The sequence below is a fragment of the Hemiscyllium ocellatum genome, chromosome 11, assembly GCF_020745735.1.
Source record: "Hemiscyllium ocellatum isolate sHemOce1 chromosome 11, sHemOce1.pat.X.cur, whole genome shotgun sequence".
NCBI classification, from domain to species: domain Eukaryota; kingdom Metazoa; phylum Chordata; class Chondrichthyes; order Orectolobiformes; family Hemiscylliidae; genus Hemiscyllium; species Hemiscyllium ocellatum.
The window spans coordinates 47487355-47508733 of NC_083411.1; the positions used below are offsets into that span (position 1 = coordinate 47487355).

General features: G+C 40.8%; 1 protein-coding gene across 1 annotated transcript in view; it reads left to right on the top strand.

The window, feature by feature from the left end:
- Nucleotides 1–533: 533 nt before the first annotated feature.
- The window catches only part of wdr44 (WD repeat domain 44), a 52125-nt gene continuing 31279 nt past the window's right edge, over nt 534–21379 (top strand). The window contains exons 1-5 of the mRNA XM_060832593.1: nt 534–735; nt 6268–6298; nt 13502–14165; nt 15449–15579; nt 18737–18841. Coding sequence (XP_060688576.1) covers nt 659–735; nt 6268–6298; nt 13502–14165; nt 15449–15579; nt 18737–18841 — 1008 coding nt within the window. The 5' untranslated portion in view covers nt 534–658. The remainder of the gene's footprint in view (nt 736–6267; nt 6299–13501; nt 14166–15448; nt 15580–18736; nt 18842–21379) is intronic.

Genomic DNA, 21379 nt, shown 5'->3' on the forward strand with positions numbered 1-21379 from the left:
TAGCTATTACGTACCAGATAATAAAATCACTCTACTCAATAAGACCAATTCTCTCTCCTGCCAAAGATATGGGCATTCTTCCTGAAGCTCATATGGATCAGTTAACTTTCCACACAGGGTCTCTGGATTGCCCTTTGATTAACAGTAAGCAATTGGAAACCAACTGTATGAGTGTTATTTTGGAAAAAGAGCTCCACTCACATGACCCAGTCTGAACAAGAGTACACCATTCCCACAGCCTTACCTGGAAACAGCACCCTCCACCAACTCCCACAGCCCAGCCTGGTCAACAGCCTCCTCCACCAGCTCCCACAGCCCGGCCTAGTCAACTGCACCCCCCATCAGCTCCCACAGCCCAGCCGGGTCAACTGCACCTCCCACCCCCCGGTTTTACAGCCCAGCGGGGGCAAAGCACCCTCCAAATCCCAACAAGCTAAGTGCATGCCCACCCTTGGGAGCTAGTTCTGCGCATGCTCCCTTCCCGCCACGGCCGCGAGTTCTGCGTATGCTGGGAGCTGGCAGCAGGCAGGAGTGATGGGTATTGCGCATGCTCCAGGCCTCGCCTGTTTCCGACTCAGGTCTCGCTCTGTCCTGCTGTCCCGAGCCAGCGGCTCGAGCACCGGGGGCCGGTTGGACAAAACTGCTCTGTCTCATGTAAATGGCGTCCGATACCAGTGACGCTGAAGAGTTTTACGATGCGGCGGAAGACGTCCAGTCGGTGCCATCTCCGGCCTCGTAAGTAGCAAGTGTTAGAGCCTGAGGGAGGGGAGGCCCAGCCCGACCCGACCCGGGACAGCTCCCGGTCCCACAGGGCGCCTAACCCCAGCCTGAGGAACCGCCTCTGCCGACTCGCTGTAATCTCTGATACTCACCACCACATAAACAGCGTCTCCTGTCCCACTGTCCACAAATACAACCTCCCCCCACTCCCTACCCAACTCCACACCCACCCACACTCCCCACCCACACTCCTCCATCCCCCACCCACAGCCCCCACTCCACACCTCCCACCCACACCTGCAGCCCCCGCCCCTGTCCCCTCCACACTCCCTCTGCCCCCCCCACTCACTCCCCCTGCCCCCCCCACTCACTCCCCCTGCCCCCCCCACTCACTCCCCCTGCCCCCCCCACTCACTCCCCCTGCCCCCCCCACTCACTCCCCCTGCCCCCCCCCACTCACTCCCCCTGCCCCCCCCCACTCACTCCCCCTGCCCCCCCCCACTCACTCCCCCTCTCCCCCTGCCCCCCCCACTCACTCCCCCTGCCCCCCCCACTCACTCCCCCTGCCCCCCCCACTCACTCCCCCTGCCCCCCCCACTCACTCCCCCTGCCCCTGCCCCCCCACTCCCCCTGCCCCCCACTCCCCCTGCCCCCCACTCCCCCTGCCCCCCCACTCCCCCTGCCCCCCCACTCCCCCTGCCCCCCCACTCCCCCTGCCCCCCCACTCCCCCTGCCCCCCCACTCCCCCTGCCCCCCCACTCCCCCTGCCCCCCCACTCCCCCTGCCCCCCCACTCCCCCTGCCCCCCCACTCCCCCTGCCCCCCCACTCCCCCTGCCCCTGCCCCCCCACTCCCCCTGCCCCTGCCCCCCCACTCCCCCTGCCCCTGCCCCCCCACTCCCCCGCCACCCACACTCCTCCATCCCCCACTCCCCAGACCCCCACTTTTAAGTAAATGACCAAAGTATCATACAACTGATGGAACGTATGAGACAAACCAAGATGGCTGTTTAAGTCTTTTAATCACACTGGCACCTCCACATCATGTGGGGATGGTATTGTACTCCATCAACAACTTAGGAAGAGAACTTTATGGTGACAATAATTGAATTTTTTTTCCTTCTTTTTGAAAGTAACATATTTTAGTAATTATGATAATTTGACCTTAATTCAGGGAGCTTTTGTTCCTAGCTGATATGATGGAAGACTCTACTTTAACAATGCCAGATATTCTGTTTCCATTTCAGTGACTTTACATTATACAAATTATTCAAGCTTAAACGTTTTAGCCCTTCAGTCTGAGAATTGTGCTCAGGAAGCAAGAACTCTGCAGAAGATGGACATTTCTTGACATGAACATTCTAAGGCCTAAATCAGTACCTTCAATCCTAGACTTCACAATTCTCTTTTGAGATTTATATTCAGATTGAGAGCTTGTACTATCGGGAGCTGAAAGTTGTTGTGATTTAGTTTTTGCTCTGCCTGACCATGCTGTCAACTTAAGAATTCTAGTTTGAAATTCCACTCCATTGCTTTATTTATGCAGAGCATTATTGAGGCCACCATTTCAAATATTGTGCAGTTTTGGTCTCTTTATGGAACAAAGGATGCAAATGTTTTGGAACCTTTTCAGAGGACATGTACTGGATTGATACGTGGAATGAGCAGACTGTTCTATGAGGATAGGTTGGACAGGCTGAGTTCATTTCCATTGAATTTAGACGAGTGACTTTATTTTGATAAGGTAGATGTGAAATGTATATTTTCTCTTGTAGATCAGTCCAAAACACTTTTAAAAGTAAGGGTCACCCTTTCAGGACAGAGAAACTTTTTTTGAGGTTTGTGAGACTTGGGATCTCTGTCTCTGAAGACAGTGGAGGTAGAGTCATTGAATATTTGTAAGTCAGGAGCAAGATTCTTTTAGCCAGGGTAGTCCAAGATTATTGGAGATGGATGAAAGTGTGGATTTCAACACAAACAAATCAACTGTGATCTTACTGAACGGCAAAGCAGGCTTAAGCCAATAGTTTTATATGCAATTCCATATGTTTGCATGTCTCATTGCATGCAGTTAGTTAATTTCCATGAAATTACAAGATGAATGTGTATTAGACAATCAAATTTAGCCAAGATCTTTTAGGTTCTGCCATGTAGATCCAGTCAAAGAAAAGAAGATGCAAGTTCCTTTCAGCTGAACATACAAGAAGTCATCTTTGTTTGGGATACCCTGAGATTGTACAAGGCACTGCATAAAGCAAATATGATCACATTAAACTGCAGGGAAATGTTATTCACATTTGTAAAGAAATTCTGACCAATAAAATCAATAGGTATTTCAGTGGAGGAAAGGAGAGAGAAAGGTGGCTGAAATCAAAGTAGAGAGATTTACAGGGATATTCAAAGGCTTTGGCACTGAGAGTATTTCGAAGTTGAGTTGGAGGATTTAGAATGGCATTTCCTGAGTGAGAACTGAAGGTCTGACCACTGGAAGTGGAATAAAGAGAAAATTTTGGGGATGAGAAGGATACTGGGATGGAAGAGATTACACTATTTGGAATGGGGTAACCATATTGACGGAATAGTCAGTGTCTGAGTAATAGTTGGGCTGGAGTTGAAGAACATTTTGTTTTCCCCAGCTGGAGGAATTTGTAGTCTCTTCCAAGATTGCATTATTTGAAGAGGTAACAAATAGGATAGATAAAGGAGAAGCAGTGGATGTAATATTTTTGAATTTCAGAAGGCATTTGGTGAGCTATTATACTTTAGGCTAGCGAATTTTGAGAAGATTTGTAGCTAATGAACTTGAAAGACCCTATACAAACAACAAGCAAAGCTAATGACATCTAAAAAAAATACCTTGCAAGAACTGCAACAAACATTATATTGGACAAACAGGCAGAAAACTAGCCACCAGGATGCATGGACATCAACTAGCTACAAAACGACATGACCCACTCACTAGTATCCTTACATACAGATGAGGAAGGGCACCACTTCGACTAGAACAACACGTCCATTCTTGGACAAGCCAAACAGAGATAGACACGAGAATTCCTGGAAGAATGGCATTCCAACCTGAACTCTATCAACAAATTTGTTGACTTGGTTCCCATTTACCACCCTCTAAGAAAAAGAACAGGAAATGATATCACCATAGGAAATGATGTCACCAACCCAAAGAAACTCAAACAAAAATAGAAAGCGGGCTTCACCACCAATGCTTCATTTGGAGGCTCACTGAAGTTGTTACCTAGTGTGGTGACGACATGTCTGAAAATGAACCTTCCAGCTCAGCGAGCAAACCTGCATCCAGAACACTTTAGGCTACTTAATAAGATGAGCACTTGATATTGCAGGTAGTTTTATAGTATGGATAGAGGATTGGTAAACTAAAAGAAGAGTTAGGATAAGAAGTACATTTCCAGGATGGCACCCAACTAGTTACTCTTGGCAACCAGGAAAAGACCTGTTTATCCCAACTCTGTTTCTTTGGTTAGCAGTTCCTTTATCCAAATGATAAATTTACCCCAACAGTTATCCATAGTTTTTCTTTCATCGAGGCATGTTGATTTTCAGTCATGTTTTGATTTCAAGTGCTGTGGTGTCCCAATAGGATTTAGTATTTTCCTCTCTAATTTCAAATTTACTAGATAAAAGTTGCCTGTTATTTTTAACCTTGCTTTCTTAAATACTGAGGCTACAGTTAGTAACTTCCAATCTAAATAAACTAGTCTAGAATCTAAACAGTTCTGGAAGTTTAAAACCAATGCATTCACTACTTCTGAAGTTGTCTTTTATAAAACCTGAGGATGTGGGTAATCAGGTTTTGGGGACTGTTATTTTAATTAATTTGGATACATAACACTGCCAGGGCAGTTTGGAGTTGAACAAGATGATCTGGCTGATTGGTAGGAATGCTATGACTATGCCACAAGAGGCCCTCAGTTCAGGAGATTTATCTTTTTAAGTCCAAAATACTGTTTATTGATTAATATCCCGAAGTTCTTCATTTCACTCGACCCTGAGCTTGCCATTGTCTTCGAAATGTTTTTCTATCTTCCACCATGAAACTGTGAATACCTCTGCCTTTATAATTACAATTTGTCCTGTCTTTGTCTCTCAGGAACCGTATTTACCTTTGGCTAACTGCTCACTTGCTTTCTGCGCAAGATCTAACAAACATTTTCATACCTTCTATTGATTTCCATTCATGCTTCTCTTTCATCATCATTTACTTGGTCATCCTTTATTTTCTAAAATCCTCTTGAAACTAAGTCCTGTTACATTGTAAGCCTCTTCCTTTAACCTAGAATTAATAATATACAGTCAATTCTTTATCTGCAAAATCACAAATTCAGCTGCACACATCACAAATTAAGTAACAAAAGTAAATATATATGATTTTTAATCTTTTTTACTGAGCTCTACAGTCATGAATTTCATCATTCGCAGGGGTTCCCAGGAGTGGGAATAACTGAATTATTAAGAAATGGCCTAATGAAGAAACTACAGTGGTCTTCACTGAAACTTGTGATGAAAGAAAACACCCAGCAGATTAACTTAGAAGAATTTGGAAAACAAATGCGTCCACAGTCAAGAGGCAGTAAATTTAAGTCTTATTTCTGAGAATTCGAATTAAGGCAAATTAGATAGTTACCAGAGGACGATGGCATTCTTTTGAGTGCCCTCCAGCAGTGAGTCACATGCAGGATATCAGAAGAATGAGTGAGTTCTTGGGGTTAGTGAGGAACAAAGCTGAGTATAATGTATGAAGTTAAAAACCATATTGTTAAGCTAATAGTGTATGTTTAGTCTCTTTATCTGTATGGATCAACAACATTTTGAAATTAATTCCAAGAAAAAAAACTTCGTACAAAGTGGAAAACTACAAGTTCAGGCTTACTATCAGGGCTTGGCGAACACTAAATCCCAAGAATAACTTTTTCAGAACAACAGTCATGGCAAAATGGAATTTGTTTTTAAAATAACTGACTTGAGCACAATGATAGAAACAATAGTCTTCATGAAAGCACAAACACTCTCTCTTCATGTTAGGTTTCTGAAGTATATCACTTTCTTTGCGAAGACTTTTGACAAAAATATCTGTTGTAAGGAATCACTGATGACCTGTCAGCTGACATGTGACTTGCACACCTTTTTAACTGGATCCGAACTGAAGCACAATTTGAATCCATGCATTCGTGTGTGTCCTTACTTAGCTAATCCTGAAATCATTTTGAGAGTTCTCATTTGTAAGCTTTCAATAATTCAGTTGCTTTGCAATTTATGAAACTAATGTTATTTGCAAACCATTTGCATCAATTTCAAGTTCCAGTTTTGTTTGATGTGATTCCTTTTGCTGTAGCTCTTCCAATGTACTTACCTGTGTAACGTTAGAAATATTTTTAATATAGAAGTATTCTTTCTGTTATGTAGAGTCAAAGTAATATGTGCTAGCCATTGCTACTATTAATACTATAGCTAGTCTTAAAATGTCTCTTGATAGCCTAACAGAATAACATCTCTCTCTTCTTTTTCCTCCATTCTAGGTCACCCAAAAAGGTCATTACCTCTGCTAAGGTGGGTATTGTACATCAGCAAAATATGATGGGAGGATCATGATGGGAGGATTAGCATTCAGTACCTGCCTCTGTTACACAAATTAAGGCGTTTGGGAGTGAAGGAAAAAGCACATTTATACTCATTGAGTTAATCTGTGGTTCTGCATTCCAGTTTAATTGAACTTTTGTTCTAAGTACAGTTGCTGTTGTTGAACTGTGGAGATTTATGGTGTTTCAATGGCAATTATAATTTGGTCATGTCAACTTGGTAATGAAGAAGATGTTCTACAGGAAGCCCAACCTTGGATTCTTAGTGTACTTCTATTGAAGTAGTGTCAGATTGGCTTATTTAGTAGGAGCCTGTTCACGCTATAGAGCGGCAGCTGAGCATGTAATTGTGGGTAACAGTTCAATGCAGTAGGAAGCGTGTTCTGCATTGTTGTTAGTACAATTCCTGATACAGGCTGTTTGATTGATGTACTGTCTTCCTGTTCATGTTAAAGATCCTATTATATTGTTAAAACAGTCAATAGTTTTATAGAGGCCCTGACCAACTTTTATCCTTCAACTACCACCAAAATCATTATTGCATTTTTATGTTGTTGCTGCAAACTAACTATCACACCTGCCAATATAAATCTTGCATTCAGAAAGGCAGTTCATTCTCTGAGGCACTTGAAGATTTCTTTAGCTTTGCTTTGTAATTTCAAACTTACTGTTTGTGTTGTGGAATGCTTTTACAATGTGATGCTGGATGCTCTGAAGTGACAAATCTAGCAGTAGTAGGTATTACTGAAGCTGTAGCGATCTAAATCTTGTGTTTTACATAAAAATAAAAAGATCATAAATGACCAGCTTCTAATTACTTAAGCTAGCTTTCAATTTACAAGATGAAAATATGAAATTAATTATATGAGATTACTTTATTCAAGAAATTTTATTTGTCAAACTATGGCTTTCGTGGAAATATTTATTATGAACAGTTCATTTTTAAAAGAAAGTAAAATGCATGTGTTGAAATGAACACAAAATTAATGGTGATGGACTTTACTATAGGAGAAAACTTGGCATTTCATCTGCCCTGCATAAGGTTATGATTGCGCTGTTAATGTTCAAGCCATTAGAATGGTTCTAGACAAGCTGTTTAAAATATCTAGCTATTTAAGCCCACTTTTGACAGATTCCTCATAGCTTTACACGTCTTTCTATGCAAATATTTGTTATTTTAAAAGCAATGAATCTGTCTCAGGTGTCATATTTCTGAGCACAACTTTATGAAGTGAAAATCGGCCATGTCATGCATTGAGAAATCCAAGAATAGATTCAGCAGTAAGTGCTATAACTTTTCACAGTATGTTCTTTGACTTCAAGCTGAATGGTTGTGTAAATTGGCTCATTTAAATATATTCTGCTTCAAAAGGAGAGCTTTTGTTTCAAATGATGGTAAATCATAACTTGTTATAATGTCAAGTAATTTCACTTACCACCAATGCTGAATTGTGGTGCAAATCTGCAGTTAGTACCTGAACTGGTTTGAAAGCAAAGTTCATTGCGAATTCTAAGAGTCTCTATGATGCTGAAATTTTAGTGTGAAGCAGAATCATTTCACACCAAGTTCAATTTAGGTACACTAATGTGTTGTATTTCACATGGTTAAAGGCTAAGAAACCTTAGGGTTGTAGGGGTAGCTATAAAGGAAGGCAGTAGTAATTAAATTTTGCTACTGTTAAACAGATAGGATTTGTTTGAATCTGTATTTAGCCTGACAATATATCAGCATTACCATTTCCCTCATTTTAAAATGTTTTATGACTGGAAAAAGTCTAAAAATATATAATTAATATACAACCAAATAATTGCAGAGTTTGATAAAAAATATTACAAGCATCATGCTGGATATGTATTTATTGACCATAAACCACAATTTAACCTCTTTGTTATGATCTCATATATAAACAGAAGGAAAAGAAAGGATTCTTGCTTTAGGGAGAAGACAGGAGGTGTCCTGGTCACTAAAAATAAAGTCATGCAAGATCAAAGTGACACAAAAATTAGATTCCCTATAGTATGGAAATAGGCCATTTGGCCCAATAAGTTCACACTGACCCTCCAAGACTAACCAACCCAGACCCTATATTTACCCCTGATTAATGCACCAAACACGATGGGCAATTTAGCATGGCCAGTTCACTTGACCTACATGCCTTTGTGTTGTGAGAGGAAACCGTAGCACCTGGAGGAAAACCAGGGGACACGGAGAATGTGCAAATTCCTCATAGACAGTCGCCTGAGTCAGGAATTGAACCTGGGTCCCTGGCAGTGAGAGCCAGCAGTGCTAACCACTGAGTTACCATGCCACAAATATATTGTATGATAGGGCATATACTGACACATTTTTACAAATTTATCTCTCAGCTGATGAGTCATTACTCCTCCATGTTGAACAACAGTTGGATGAAGGACTGAGGTTGGCAAGGGCACAAAATACACTCCTCCAAGAGTGGTTCAACAGTAAAACGACTGAGCTGGTCAGGTTCAAAAGAACGTAGCTCCTCAACTGGGTCTGCAGCAGATGGTGAAGGGACCAGCAAGAGTGAAAATTATAGTTAATCTAATCCTCACCAATCTGCTTGCTGCAGATGCATCTGTCCTTGACTGTTTTGGTAAGTGTTGAAAATGTGTTGCTGGAAAAGCGCAGCAGGTCAGGCAGCATCCAAGGAGCAGGAGAGTCGACGTTTCAAGCATGAACCCTTCTTCAGGAATCTCCTGCTGCGCTTTTCCAGCAACACATTTTCAGCTCTGATCTCCAGCATCTGCAGTCCTCACTTTCTTCTGTTTTGGTAAGTGTGACCACTGCACAGTCTTATGGAGATGAAGTCTCATCTTCACATTGAGAATATCTTTCCATGTATTGTGTATGGCACTATCACCATACTAAATTGGACAGACCTCAGGACTGGACATCCGTGAGGCACCATAGGCCATCACCAGCAAGACATTCGTACACCACAGTCTGCAACTTCGTGACCTGCATATCCTTCACTCCAACATGATCAAGCCTGGCTCAATGGAAAGTGCAGGAGGGCATGCCAGGAGCATCACCAGGTAAATCCAAAAATGAGGTATCATCAAGTCAGAGTCATAGAGTTGTACAGCATGGAAACAGACACTTTGGTGTAATTCGTCTGTGCTGACTAGGTATCCTAAATTGATTTCGTCCCATTTGCTAGCATTTAGTCCATATCCCCCATAGCCCTTCCTATTCATATACCCATCCAGATGCCTTTTAAATGTTGTATTTGTACCTCCCTCCTCCACTTTCCGGCAGCTCATTCCATACACACGCCACCCTCTGCATGAAAAATTGCCCCTTAGATCCTTTTTATGTCTTTCTCCTCTCATGTTAAACCTGTGCCCTCTGGTTTTGACTACCCTGGGCAAAAGACCTTGGCCCTTCACCTTATCCATGTCCCTCATGATTTTATAAACCTCTGAGGTCCCCCCTCAGCCTCCAATACCCCAGGGAAAATAGCTCTAGTTTATTCAGCCACTCCCAATAGCTCAAACCCTGGCAATGTCTTGTAAATCTTTTCTAAATCCTTTCAAATTTAACAGCATCTTTCCTATAGCAGGGAGACCAGAATTGAATACAGTATTCCAAAAGTGACCTAACGAATGTCTTGTACAGTTGCAATATAATGCCCCAACTCTGATACTCAATGCACTAGGGCAATAAATGCTTGACTAGCCAGCAATGCCCTCATCCAGTGAATGAATGAATTAAAAAAGGACATCTGGCACATAGCACAGTGGCTGTGATTGTTGGAGGTCAGGCATCTCTGCTCCATCTCTGCAGGTGTTCATCAGAGCAGTGTCCTAGTCCCAGCCATCTTCAGCTGCTTCATCAATGACCTTTCCTCTATCACAAGGTCAGAAGTGGGGATGTTTGCTGATGCTTGCACAATGTTCAAATGCAACATGATGGAGAGAGCATCCAGATTTAGGCTGACAAATGGCAAATAATATTCGAGTCACTTAATAACCATCTCCAGTAAGAGACTATCTAACCACCTGATGAAGGGCTTATGCCCAAAACGTCGATTCTCCTGCTCCTCAGATGCTGCATGACTGGCTGTGCTTTTCCAGCACTACACTCTTGACTCTGATCTCCAGCATCTGCAGTCATCATTTTCTCTTAATCTAACCACCACTTTGACACTCGGTGTGTTACAATGACTGAATTCCCCATGGTCAGAGACGAGGAACACCGCAGCAAGTATCCCACTTCCTGACTCCCCAAAGTCTGAACATCATCTATGATGTACAAGTCAGGAATTTGATGGAATAATTCCCCACTTGCCTGGGTGAGTGCAACTCCAATAACACTCGAGCATCCACACACTCCACCACCGATGCTCAATAGTAGCAGGTGTGTACTATGTCTAAGATGCACTGCAGAAATTCAACCAAGATCCTTGGACAGCACCTTACAAATCCAAGACCACTTAAATCTAGGAGGACAATGCAGCAAATAGATGGGAGTACCACCACTTGCAAACTTCCCTCCAAGCACTTTCCATCCTGACTTGGAAATATATTGCCATTCTTTCAATGTTGCTGGGTCAACATTCTAGAACTCCGCTATCCAATGGAATTGTAGATCTGCCTATAGCACATGGACTGCAGCAGTTCAAGAAGATAGCTGATCATTTCTTTCTCAAGGGCGACTGGGGTGGGCAATAAATGCTGGCCGACCAGTGACACGCATGTCCCACGAGAAAATTAAAAAAGTGTGTTATACTATTGACATTAGTTGGAACACCAGAGGACTAGATGATGAAGCATTGACAATAGTATAATTGCAAAGCATTCTCTCAGAACCAACTAGAATAGTGGATATAGCTCAGGATAGCTGAGGCAGTTCTTTAGATATTGAAGAACTAAGTTAGATTTTTGGGGTTATGAATGCAAGGGGGAGAAAATGAACATCTTTAATTCACAAAGAAACTTTAATGTGGGAATACTTTCTCATTTGTCTTTACAATGTGTAGATTTTAGTTAATGATTTAAATGTCTTAAAATTTTTGAGAGTTTCAAGAGTGCCAGTTGAGGTGTGAGGAACTGAGATTTTGGAAGAGGAGTATTCTGGGTTGTTTCTAGATTATGTGGAGACTTGAGTCAATGCTGAGCATTAGCAGTTTTAGTTCAGTGATGTAAACCTGCCCAGACTGAGGAAGGCTGAGTCCAGATCTTTAAGTTAAGAGTTTACTGCAATTATTTCTGTTATTGAAAAATGATATTGGTGGGTGGTCCCCATCCAGTCATGTATGCATAGGTGCTGCAGATGTGCACCAGGTAAGAAGACCATGCCTCTGAGGCTCTGGCCATTGTGTGCTGCTATCAGCTGAGGATTAGGCTACATTCTAGAAGAATCAAAGCTAACATTTTTTGAGAGGAAGGTGGAGTTTGAAGGATTGTTTAACTGAGTGTGACCACCTAAGTCTGAGTGTACTGCTGAGCCAGTTTGTAAGCTACCAGCTTTGGTGTGTCTGTCATTTATTGTGTATGAAACCACAATTTGCTCATCAGGCATTGTTGAACTCCAATTAATTTTGGATTCTCATAGAGGCCAAGGTAGAATGATAGATTTAATTTTTGATCTGTTTTCCCAATAGAATAAAATGGACAATGGAACGCAGAAATTTGTTCAAGACTTTCCATTTGATCACAGTAATAAAAATAAAGATGAGGTTTCTTTTTGTGCTTGTAAGCCACTATAGTAGTTTTCTGATTTTTGTTTACTTCTGAGTTCAACCTATATGTTATTGAACTTTTAAGCTAAGTCCATAAATATTTTACCACACTGTTGGACTCACCATTTGAGCTGCAAGACTTCTTCTGAAGAGTTATTAGTTTTGAGTGTTGCTGGCTGATTTTTTTTGTTTTTGCTAAGTTTTCTTATCTTTGTCATGATCCATAATGGACGAGCCTCTGTCATGCTGGTTGTACCCAGAAGTGGCATCATTTAGAAAAGGAGGATTCCCTCGTGATTTTGTGTGGGTTGAAGCTTTTTAAAAGATAAAAATAACGTGTTTTCACTTTGCTTTTAACTATTTAACATACTGGAGAGAGGTCTTGCAAATCATTTAACTATGCACTGCAGTTCTGGCAGACGTGCCATTAGAGGAACAAATCCTAAGTTATTCTCAGCTCTACTACAGGCTGATTGCTCCATAACTTAATAGCTCAGAACTTCAAGTCCTTTGGAAGTAGTTACAATAACCCTGTTCCTTCCTTGACTGATGCTACCAGCAAGGTCCACTTCAGCAACTCCTTAAATTCCCAAAGTGCGTATTGGTACAGTTCCCTTTTCAGATAGAAAACAACTTTAGCATGCATCCTTCTCCAGACAGCAGCTGCTTATTTCTCCACAGCAGTACTGAATTTTTTTATCTCTTTCTTGTGTCAAAGAAGTTGACTCCTTTCTGTGGCTGACAGCAGACATGTGTGAAAGCTATCACTTGATTTCACGAGGTTTCTCTTTAAGTTTCACCCCATGTTAACCAGACTACATTGGCCAAACTCTAAGTTGGGGTGCTTATAAATTCCCAATTTTACCTTAAAGTATGCACTATCTATTGTACTGATTTGGGTTTGGGGACTAAATGTAATACTCCCAAGTTTTCTGATGACACAAAACTAGGTGGGAATGTGGGTTGTGAGGCAAGTGCAAGAGGCTTCCAGGGGTTCTCGACATGCTCAGTGGGTAGACAAGAGCATGGCAGATGGAATATATGTGGAGGAGGAATTTCTTCACTGAGGGTGGTAACTCTTTGGAGTTTCCTACATGAGAGGACTGTGAAAGATTAGCCATTTAGTATATCTAAGACAGATAATTGATTTCTAGAAATTAAAGATATTGAGGGGTATGGGGATAGTGTGGGAAAAGGTGGTGTGATATAAAATCAGCTATGATCTAGTTGAATAGCTGAGCAGAATCGACTTAATTGAATGGCCTACCCTGATCCTATATCTTCTGTTCCTAAGTGAAGGGTGACATTTTAATCATCATTGGCTTGTCAAGTTCAGTATTCATAATGCTTAAGTCGTTATTAATCAACAAAACACAAATAATTGACATTATTTCAGGAGCAGAGACCAGTTTTTGTTGGTGAACATTCTTCTGACCTGGCAGCTGATTATGCCTTGTTTTTGTTCTCAGGTTCTGGAGGAGCCAGAAGAAGAATACCCACCGAAGAGTCAGCTAACAGCTGAACCCTCAGAGACTAGTGAAGAGGAAAACATTTTTAAAAAAGACCAGGTTGTAGTTTGTGCATCAGCTGAAGCTGATCTGCTCAGCAACATATCTGGGCTATTAACCATTGATCAGCCATTGTGTAAAAAGCCAAAGGACTTGACAGAGCAAAGCAGTTCAAATGTACAGACTGAGCAGACAAACCTGTCAGATACGCTGCCATCTTCAGAAACTGTCACAGCAGTGTCACTGAGTGATGGGAATGAAACACCATCAGAGTTTGTGAGTAGTTTGTGTTTGGATAAGTGCAGTGAAGAGTCTTTTATGTCATCACAACAAGAAGTGGATAAAGCTGAGGACGTCAAAGAGGTCAGGAAAGCGGACATCTTGGAACACGTTTCTGCAGAATGTTTCCCTCTCCATGATGTTATGTCCTCTGAGGAGCTGCAGCAGATGAATGTAGAACCTGACATAGTAGCTAGCACAAAGAAACCCACACCAATGCGCCCACCTCCACCAGCTTCAAGTGTCCCTCCTCCGAGGCCACCACCACCTGCGCGGCCTGCTCCTCCTCCTCGAAAGAAGAAAAGTGAAACTGCCTTGGATGTGCATGGTTCTTTAGGTCTAGAAGGTTAGTGGAACAGCTGTTGCCTTTTGTAAGTTGACACTTGAATCTATGATTACCAAAAATTGAAATTTTCTCAGAAAAAGGTAAATGTTAGTGAAAGGTGCCAAAATAATAATGCAGAAAATAATCATAACATTCAAGGCTATGGGCCGAGTATAGGAAAGCGAGAGTAGTGTAGATTTAGTGTAGCTTCAAGGGCCAAAGAGCATCTTCTGTGCTTTGAATCGAGGATGCTGTCTGTATACCACCGTGCCAGTGATGGCTCAACCAATCAGGACTCTCATGTTATATACATTCATGTCTTGTTTTTCATGTCTGCTTCTTGCATCTTAGTCTTAATGACTGCAAGTTGAAAAGCTTTGACTACTGCCTCAACATAGCAGTTTTCAAGCAACAGATGTATAGTGAGGCCCGTTTGTAGCCAAACTTTATATTTCTTCCTCTACCAATTGAAAGCTGGTTAAGTAAAATGCATTAATTTATGTTTTGGACAGTAATCCTAAATTTAAGCAGACGTCAGCTAAACATGAGCTCACCAAATATAGGCTGGTCAATGCCTTCACTTAAGGGATAGGCATGGTAATTTTACTTAGTGCCTGATTCTGACAATTTATCATCAGTTGAATTGGAAAGGCACTGATAACAAGGTGGATGTAAAATCAACAGATTGGGCAGGATATGACAAAAAAACATGTTCTTAAAATAAATTGGTTCCAAGTTCTTTTGAAGATGTGTATTTCACATTGTTACTTGTGGAATATCACAATGCAAATCTTCATGGAACTATGAAAGATTGGAGTCAGGAATTATTAACTCTTGTTTATTTCTACCTTGAAAGGTTGATGCAGAGTGCATACTCATTGATGTTTTGACTTCCATTAGCAATCTTGAATATCTCACCTGTGTTCAAAATACCTTATGAATGCTTTGAGTGCAACACATTCATATATCATGTATGGTTAGATAATTAATTTGTGTCAGGCTAGACTTCATATTGGACATTGCATAACATTTTGGATCCCTGACAAACAACTGTTAATCAAGTTAAAATCCAAAATGTTGCCGCCTTTCAGTGTTCTTCTGTCCTTATTTTGCATCTCTCCATAAATTTGCTTGTTTGTAAATCTTGCTAAAATGTTATCCTTAATTGTAATATTTTGGATAACATAAATTCAAAGAGGGGTTGAATTTATTTACGTGTGCATAATTCTTACACTCTGCTCCAAACACTTTGTCAGTTTGAGTGAAAACTTTCAGTTGAGAATTGGTATTTTGTTTCTATGCAGTTCCCACAGATTATGTTGCATCCAGTGGATTAGTGAGTCCCAACACTGCTGTAGAGAATCTAGCTAAAGAACTGCAGCACTCATTAGATCTTGCAAGTGCAACCAGTGGAGACAAAGTTGTTACTGCACAGGTATGTAAAAACAATTATATTCATTTGCTGGAACTATTTAAGAAATGAAATCTGCTTTTGAAGTGCCAAGCTATTTGATAAATGAAATCTTTTTTTGAAGTGCCAGTATTTTGTGCTCCAATCATGGATTCTGTCTCTGATCAGAAGAGCTGGAGAGACAGAATCTGTGGTTGGAGGAGCAGCTCCTTACAGATTCAGTTTCCCACACTTACTACTCCACCAATCAAACTCTGCATGCTTTCCAGCCCTAAACAATCTACTGTTACTCAACCCTGGACCTTGAAGGAACCGTAATGTAGACTGATGTTAGTGGGAGGCCAGCCCACCTTTCCTGATTTTTCACCTTGTCTTTGAATTTGTTTTGGGCTACTTGTAACATTTCTTGAGCAGATTTGCCCAACACCCCTGTATATTTGAACCCTGCTGAGAAAGGGGGAAAGAAAAATTATATTCATCTCTTTTGGAAGAGACCCTGTATGTTTCAGCTCTTAATCACAAGCTTAATCAGAACAGTATTTTTAAGAATTTTTTTAGCTCAGGTTAGTTCACTGAGCTTGAAGGTTTGTTTTCAGACATTTTGTCACCATACTAGGTAACATCATCAGAGGGGGTCTCTGGTGAAGTGCTGGTGGTATGTCCCACCTCTCTCTTTATAGGTCTTGATTTCTTAAGTTGGGTGATGTCATTTCCAGTTCTTTTTTTCAAAGGAAGGTAGATAGGGTTCTGATTAGAAAGCCAAGTCTCTAAGAATTCCCATGCGTGTCTTTGTTTCGCCTGTCCTAGGATGTGTCTGTGCGAGACGTAACCACCAACGCCTCACCAGAGATTCTCACTAATGTTACCTAGCATGGTGACAAAATGTCTGAAAGCAAACTTTCAAGCTCAGCGAGCTAACTTACAGAACAGTATTTCTCCCAACAATGTTAGTCGGTAGAAACCTGGTTTAATCCTTCTCCCAACACAAACTCTGTCAATGTATATTTATTTGAAGCCAGTTCAGGGAGGTGGTGATACTTCTAAATACTTGTAATCTTAACCAGAAAATTAAGTTTATTTGCCATGTCCAAACTGTTTTCCAAGTCTTGCAGATGCAGGACAGTAGTTTTCTATCTTAGTAATGACAAATTCATAAAGTCCTCTCATGTCAGTTTCATTGTTTTGTAGCATGAACACCTCAGAGACAATCTATTGTAACTCTGGGTCATATAATCAAACATTAGCTTTTTATTCTGAAGTGTTGTTAGGGAGTTGCGGGTTTTAACAACTTGCTCAAATGATTGCTAGCCAATCATCAGAGGGGTTCATTAGGAGTCCTGGAAAGGGATTATTTTAGAGTTGCAACTGTACGTACACTTTGCATCACAAGTGGGGTCACTGGTGATCAGAAAGTAAGTTCTCCATTGATTGGAGTTGTACCAAGCACAAAGGAAAATGGCTGTGATTACTTGGGCGTCAATCATCTAAGTCACAGGTAATCACTATTGGAGTTGCTCAAGATTGTGTCCAATTATCTTCAGCTGCTTCATGGTGCCACTCAAATACCACCTCCAACAACAGGGAATCTAATCACTGCCCTTTGACATTCAATGGTTCTACTATCATTGAATCTCCCGCTATCAACATTTTGAAGGTTACTATTGAGCTGAAAGCGAACTTGATCAGTCATGTAACCACTCGGGCTGCAAAAATAGGTCAAAGGCTGTGAATTCTGTGGCAGGTAACTCACTTTCTCTGTCCCCGATGGTTGTTCATGATTTCTCAAGACACCAGTCAGTATAACGGAATATTTTCCACTTGCTTGAATGATTCGAGCAACCCTCAAAAAGCTCAACACTATCCAGGGCAAAGAATTATGAATGATTGGAGTCTGAAATGGTTAACTCTGTGTTATTTCTGATTTGTCAATGAAATATTAATCTTTGTAATCTGTTAAATAGGTGAAAGCCATTGAAATCTAACACAAGGTTCTTAACTTTTCTAATTTCAGAATGAAGATAGCTTGTCGTATTGAATGTCCTTTCAACTTTAGGCAAAAATTGGTTTTGTTTGAAGTTTGAGAGTGAGATCATGATGCAGAATTTGAGTGGAAAGAATATGTAAATTCCAAAATTGCAGCACTTCTGATAATTTTATTTTCAGAAGATGCAGGCAGTAAAGGTGAAGCAGAGCAGTTTCTCTTCTAGATTAAGAAAGTTAACTGTCAACTCTACAGGATAAGAAATAACTTCAGTGTTGTAATTGACTACAGAGGATTCTACCACCATTGTATGGGTTTCAGGCTTTGACACTTAAACGTTGTTTCATAGATTTTTTCCGATTCCACAGACCTTGTCACTACTGATTGAAGACATGTTGAAAAAGACATCAAAATAACCAGCTTGAGTTTTGTACTGATGATTATAGAGAACAGTGATAGGGTTACCAGGAATCATGGACTTCCTATTGTCTAACAAGTCTTAGGGAGAAATCTTTAAAATCTGTAATGAAGGGTAAAGAGAGAGAGCTCTTTTTAAAAAAAACCTGAGCAGATTGTAGAAAGTAAATGTGATTTTGTAAAAAGCTCTGCGTGATGAATCCAATTGATTTCTTTAGGAAGTAATTGAAGCAGTTGACCGGGAAAAGTCTGTGGATGTGGTTTTATTCCACTATTTAAAGCCCTAGTTGGGCCACGTCTGGAGGCCTGAGTAGAATTCAGAATACTGCACCTTATGATATCTTGGCCTTGGAAGAAGTACAGTGCGGATTCAGCAGACTATTACTAATGTTCAAGGGTTAGATCAGTGATGATCTCTTTGGCAGAATAAACTTTCTGAAGATTTAATCTTATATTTTTAGCAGTGGTGGGATATTGAATACAGTCATTTGATTTTGTGCTTGTAACATCTAAATTCTGTTATGGGAAATGTGCAGAATCTTCCCTTCAAACATGAATGATTTGGCAGAGCTCCAGTTCATACTTGAACAAATGAGAAATTGGATCTTGTGCATTAGAGAGCATTGACACAGTCACCTCTCAGATCTTCTAAATTATTTAGTGTTCATTAAGTAAGAGCAAATCATAATAGCCCAAACTGAAATATCTGATATTTGTTTTAAGATTAAATTTACCTGGTTACTCATGTTTTATCTAACTGAGCTTTTAAAATCTAACTTACAGGAAAATGGGAAAGGGGCTGGAGAATCGACATCTGGCATTCCTGAAACTGAGATAATAGGACCGCAAAGACCAAGATCAAACTCTGGAAGAGAACTCACTGATGAGGTGAAGAATAATAGTCGTCCATCAGGCAAAAATAAGTCAGAAGTGCTGAGTTTTCCATCTTGTGGATTATTTTCCTGATTGTTCTGAATGTAAAAGTTAATCTTAATTTTAGTCAATTTCAAAACTGTTACAATCCTCATTCAAAGATGAGAATTTCCCAAATTATTTAATTTTGTTTCTCAGAATTTCCGAATGTAAAAATGTTGTGATCCCACCTAGGTGTGTAAAATATACAGAACAAATGTATTTAGTTGCTTTCTGTAAACATTGAAACCTGTGGCCATTGGTGCAGCCACAAATTGTGGTATCTGATGTCTTATTTACAATAGCCCCGATCATCCAAACAGGGCAATAATATTGAAATTGCCACCAAGTTGCACAATTCTCTCGACTTGACAATTCTATGCATATCTTCTGAGGCTTCCAACCTGCTCTTAGAGTAATGTGCAATGCAACATCCCTTAGGGAAATCTGTTGGAGTAGAGATGGGTAGAGTCAGAATTCAAGTACACGTGTTCCTCAGCATAAGCTGCAATATGGTTGGTTTAAAGTTTTAGTCTGAATGTTTGTAATTGGGTGAGGTAGCTGAGAAGGAGAGGGTGATTAGATGGATGGCTAAATTATGTGGAGTTCCATAGATGTTAATCTGACAAATGTTTAATAGGTAACTACCCAAGTCAGTTCTGTGGAACTGTCCAAAATTTCAAACTCGGGCACAGAGTCAGAGATATTTGTAGAGAACCAGGGAGCAGGGGAAATGCCCATTCCAAATTTAAACTTTCTGGCAATTTCCATGTATGTCAGTATGATGAGACTTCCACAGGGTACTATTGTGCATTTTCACTTGTATGTTTAGCCTCCAATAATTAAGAGACCAGAAGATTAAGGCCAAGAAGGAAACAGTGTACTGAAGGTGAATGGTTACAAGAATTCAGTTAACAGCAAGTTACCTTTGTCTAATATACAAATTTTTTTAAAAAGTTTTTCTTAAGTCTTAAGTGATTATATTTGAGCTGTTCAACTGTGAAAAGTGTTATATCAGAGTCTAGTGCTTCTTAACTTGAGATCTTAAGCTGTGCTGTCCCTCAGTAGTTTTCCTGAATTTTGAAATACTGAGGCTACTTGTAGCACACTGGTTATGTAGAAATTGAACTTTCATTTTTACCTTTGCTCCTACAAAGGATATCTCCAATATATTGAACTGTTTTTTGAATGAATTCATTGATTTAGAATGAGCCCCAGAAATTTCGCAGTAAGAAGATCTTTTGGTGGTTCTTGTCTGCCCCAACTGGAAAAAAGCCACCTAACTAAGTCCCACAATCCAGGATTTGGTCCATAGCCCTACATACGGCAACATATGTGCGCATCTAGACACTTCTTAAATGTATTGTTTGTTCCTCCCTGTAGCACTCATTCAGACAGTGAGTTCCAGACCTGTCGTGCACTCTGCTTGAAATTGCTTCTGTTCCTCACCTTAATAATCTTTCCACCAATCACTTTAAATCTGTGCCTGCTCATCATTGACCACTCTGTTAAGGCCTCCTATCCACTTTTACTAAGCCTCCTCACATTCTCTTTTCAACGAGAACTATCTTTTCTCATCACTTAGCTTTTTTCAGTCATGGAAACATCCTTTAATTGCCGCTGTAATCTCTCCAGTACAATTGCATCCTTATTATAATGAGGTGATTGGAGCTGCACGCACTGCTCAAGTTGTGGCATAACAAATGATTTATACAGTTATAGCATAACCTGTCTGCTGTCACAGTTTATACCTTGGCTAATAAGTTGAAGAATTCCATATGCCTTCATAACAGCCAAAAGTACACTTTGACATACTTCTGATTAATTGTGTATTCCTTTGACTTACTCAAATTCATGGCCTCGCACATAGATTCAGAGAGATGGACAGCATGGAACAGACCCTTTGGTCCAACTTGTCCATGCCGACCAGATATCCCAACCCAATCTAGTTCCACCTGCCAGCACCCGGCCCATATTCCTCCAAACCCTTCCTGTTCATACACACATCCAACTGCCTTTTAAATGTTCCAATTGTACCAGCCTCCACCACTTCCTCTGGCAGCTCATTCCATACATGTACCACCCTTTATGTGGAAAAAGTTGCCTCTTAGGTCTCTCTTGTGTCTTTCCACTCTCATCCTAAACCTATGCCCTCTAGTTCTGGACTCCCCAACCCCAGGGAAAAGACTTTGTCTATTTATCCTATCCATGCCCCTCATTATTTTGTAAACCTCTAAGATCGCCCCTCAACAACCAATGGTCCAGGAAAAACAGCCCCAACCTGTTTAGCTTCTCCCTATAGCTCAAATTCTTCAACCATGGCAATTTCCTTCGAAACCTTTTCTGAACCCTTTCAAGTTTCACAGCATCTTTCCGATAGGAAGGAAACCAAAATTGCATGCAGTATCCAGCAGTGACCAAACCAATGTCCTGTACAGCCGCAACATGACCTCCCAACTCCTGTACTCTACACTCTAACCAATAAAAGAAAGCATACCAAACGCCACCTTCACT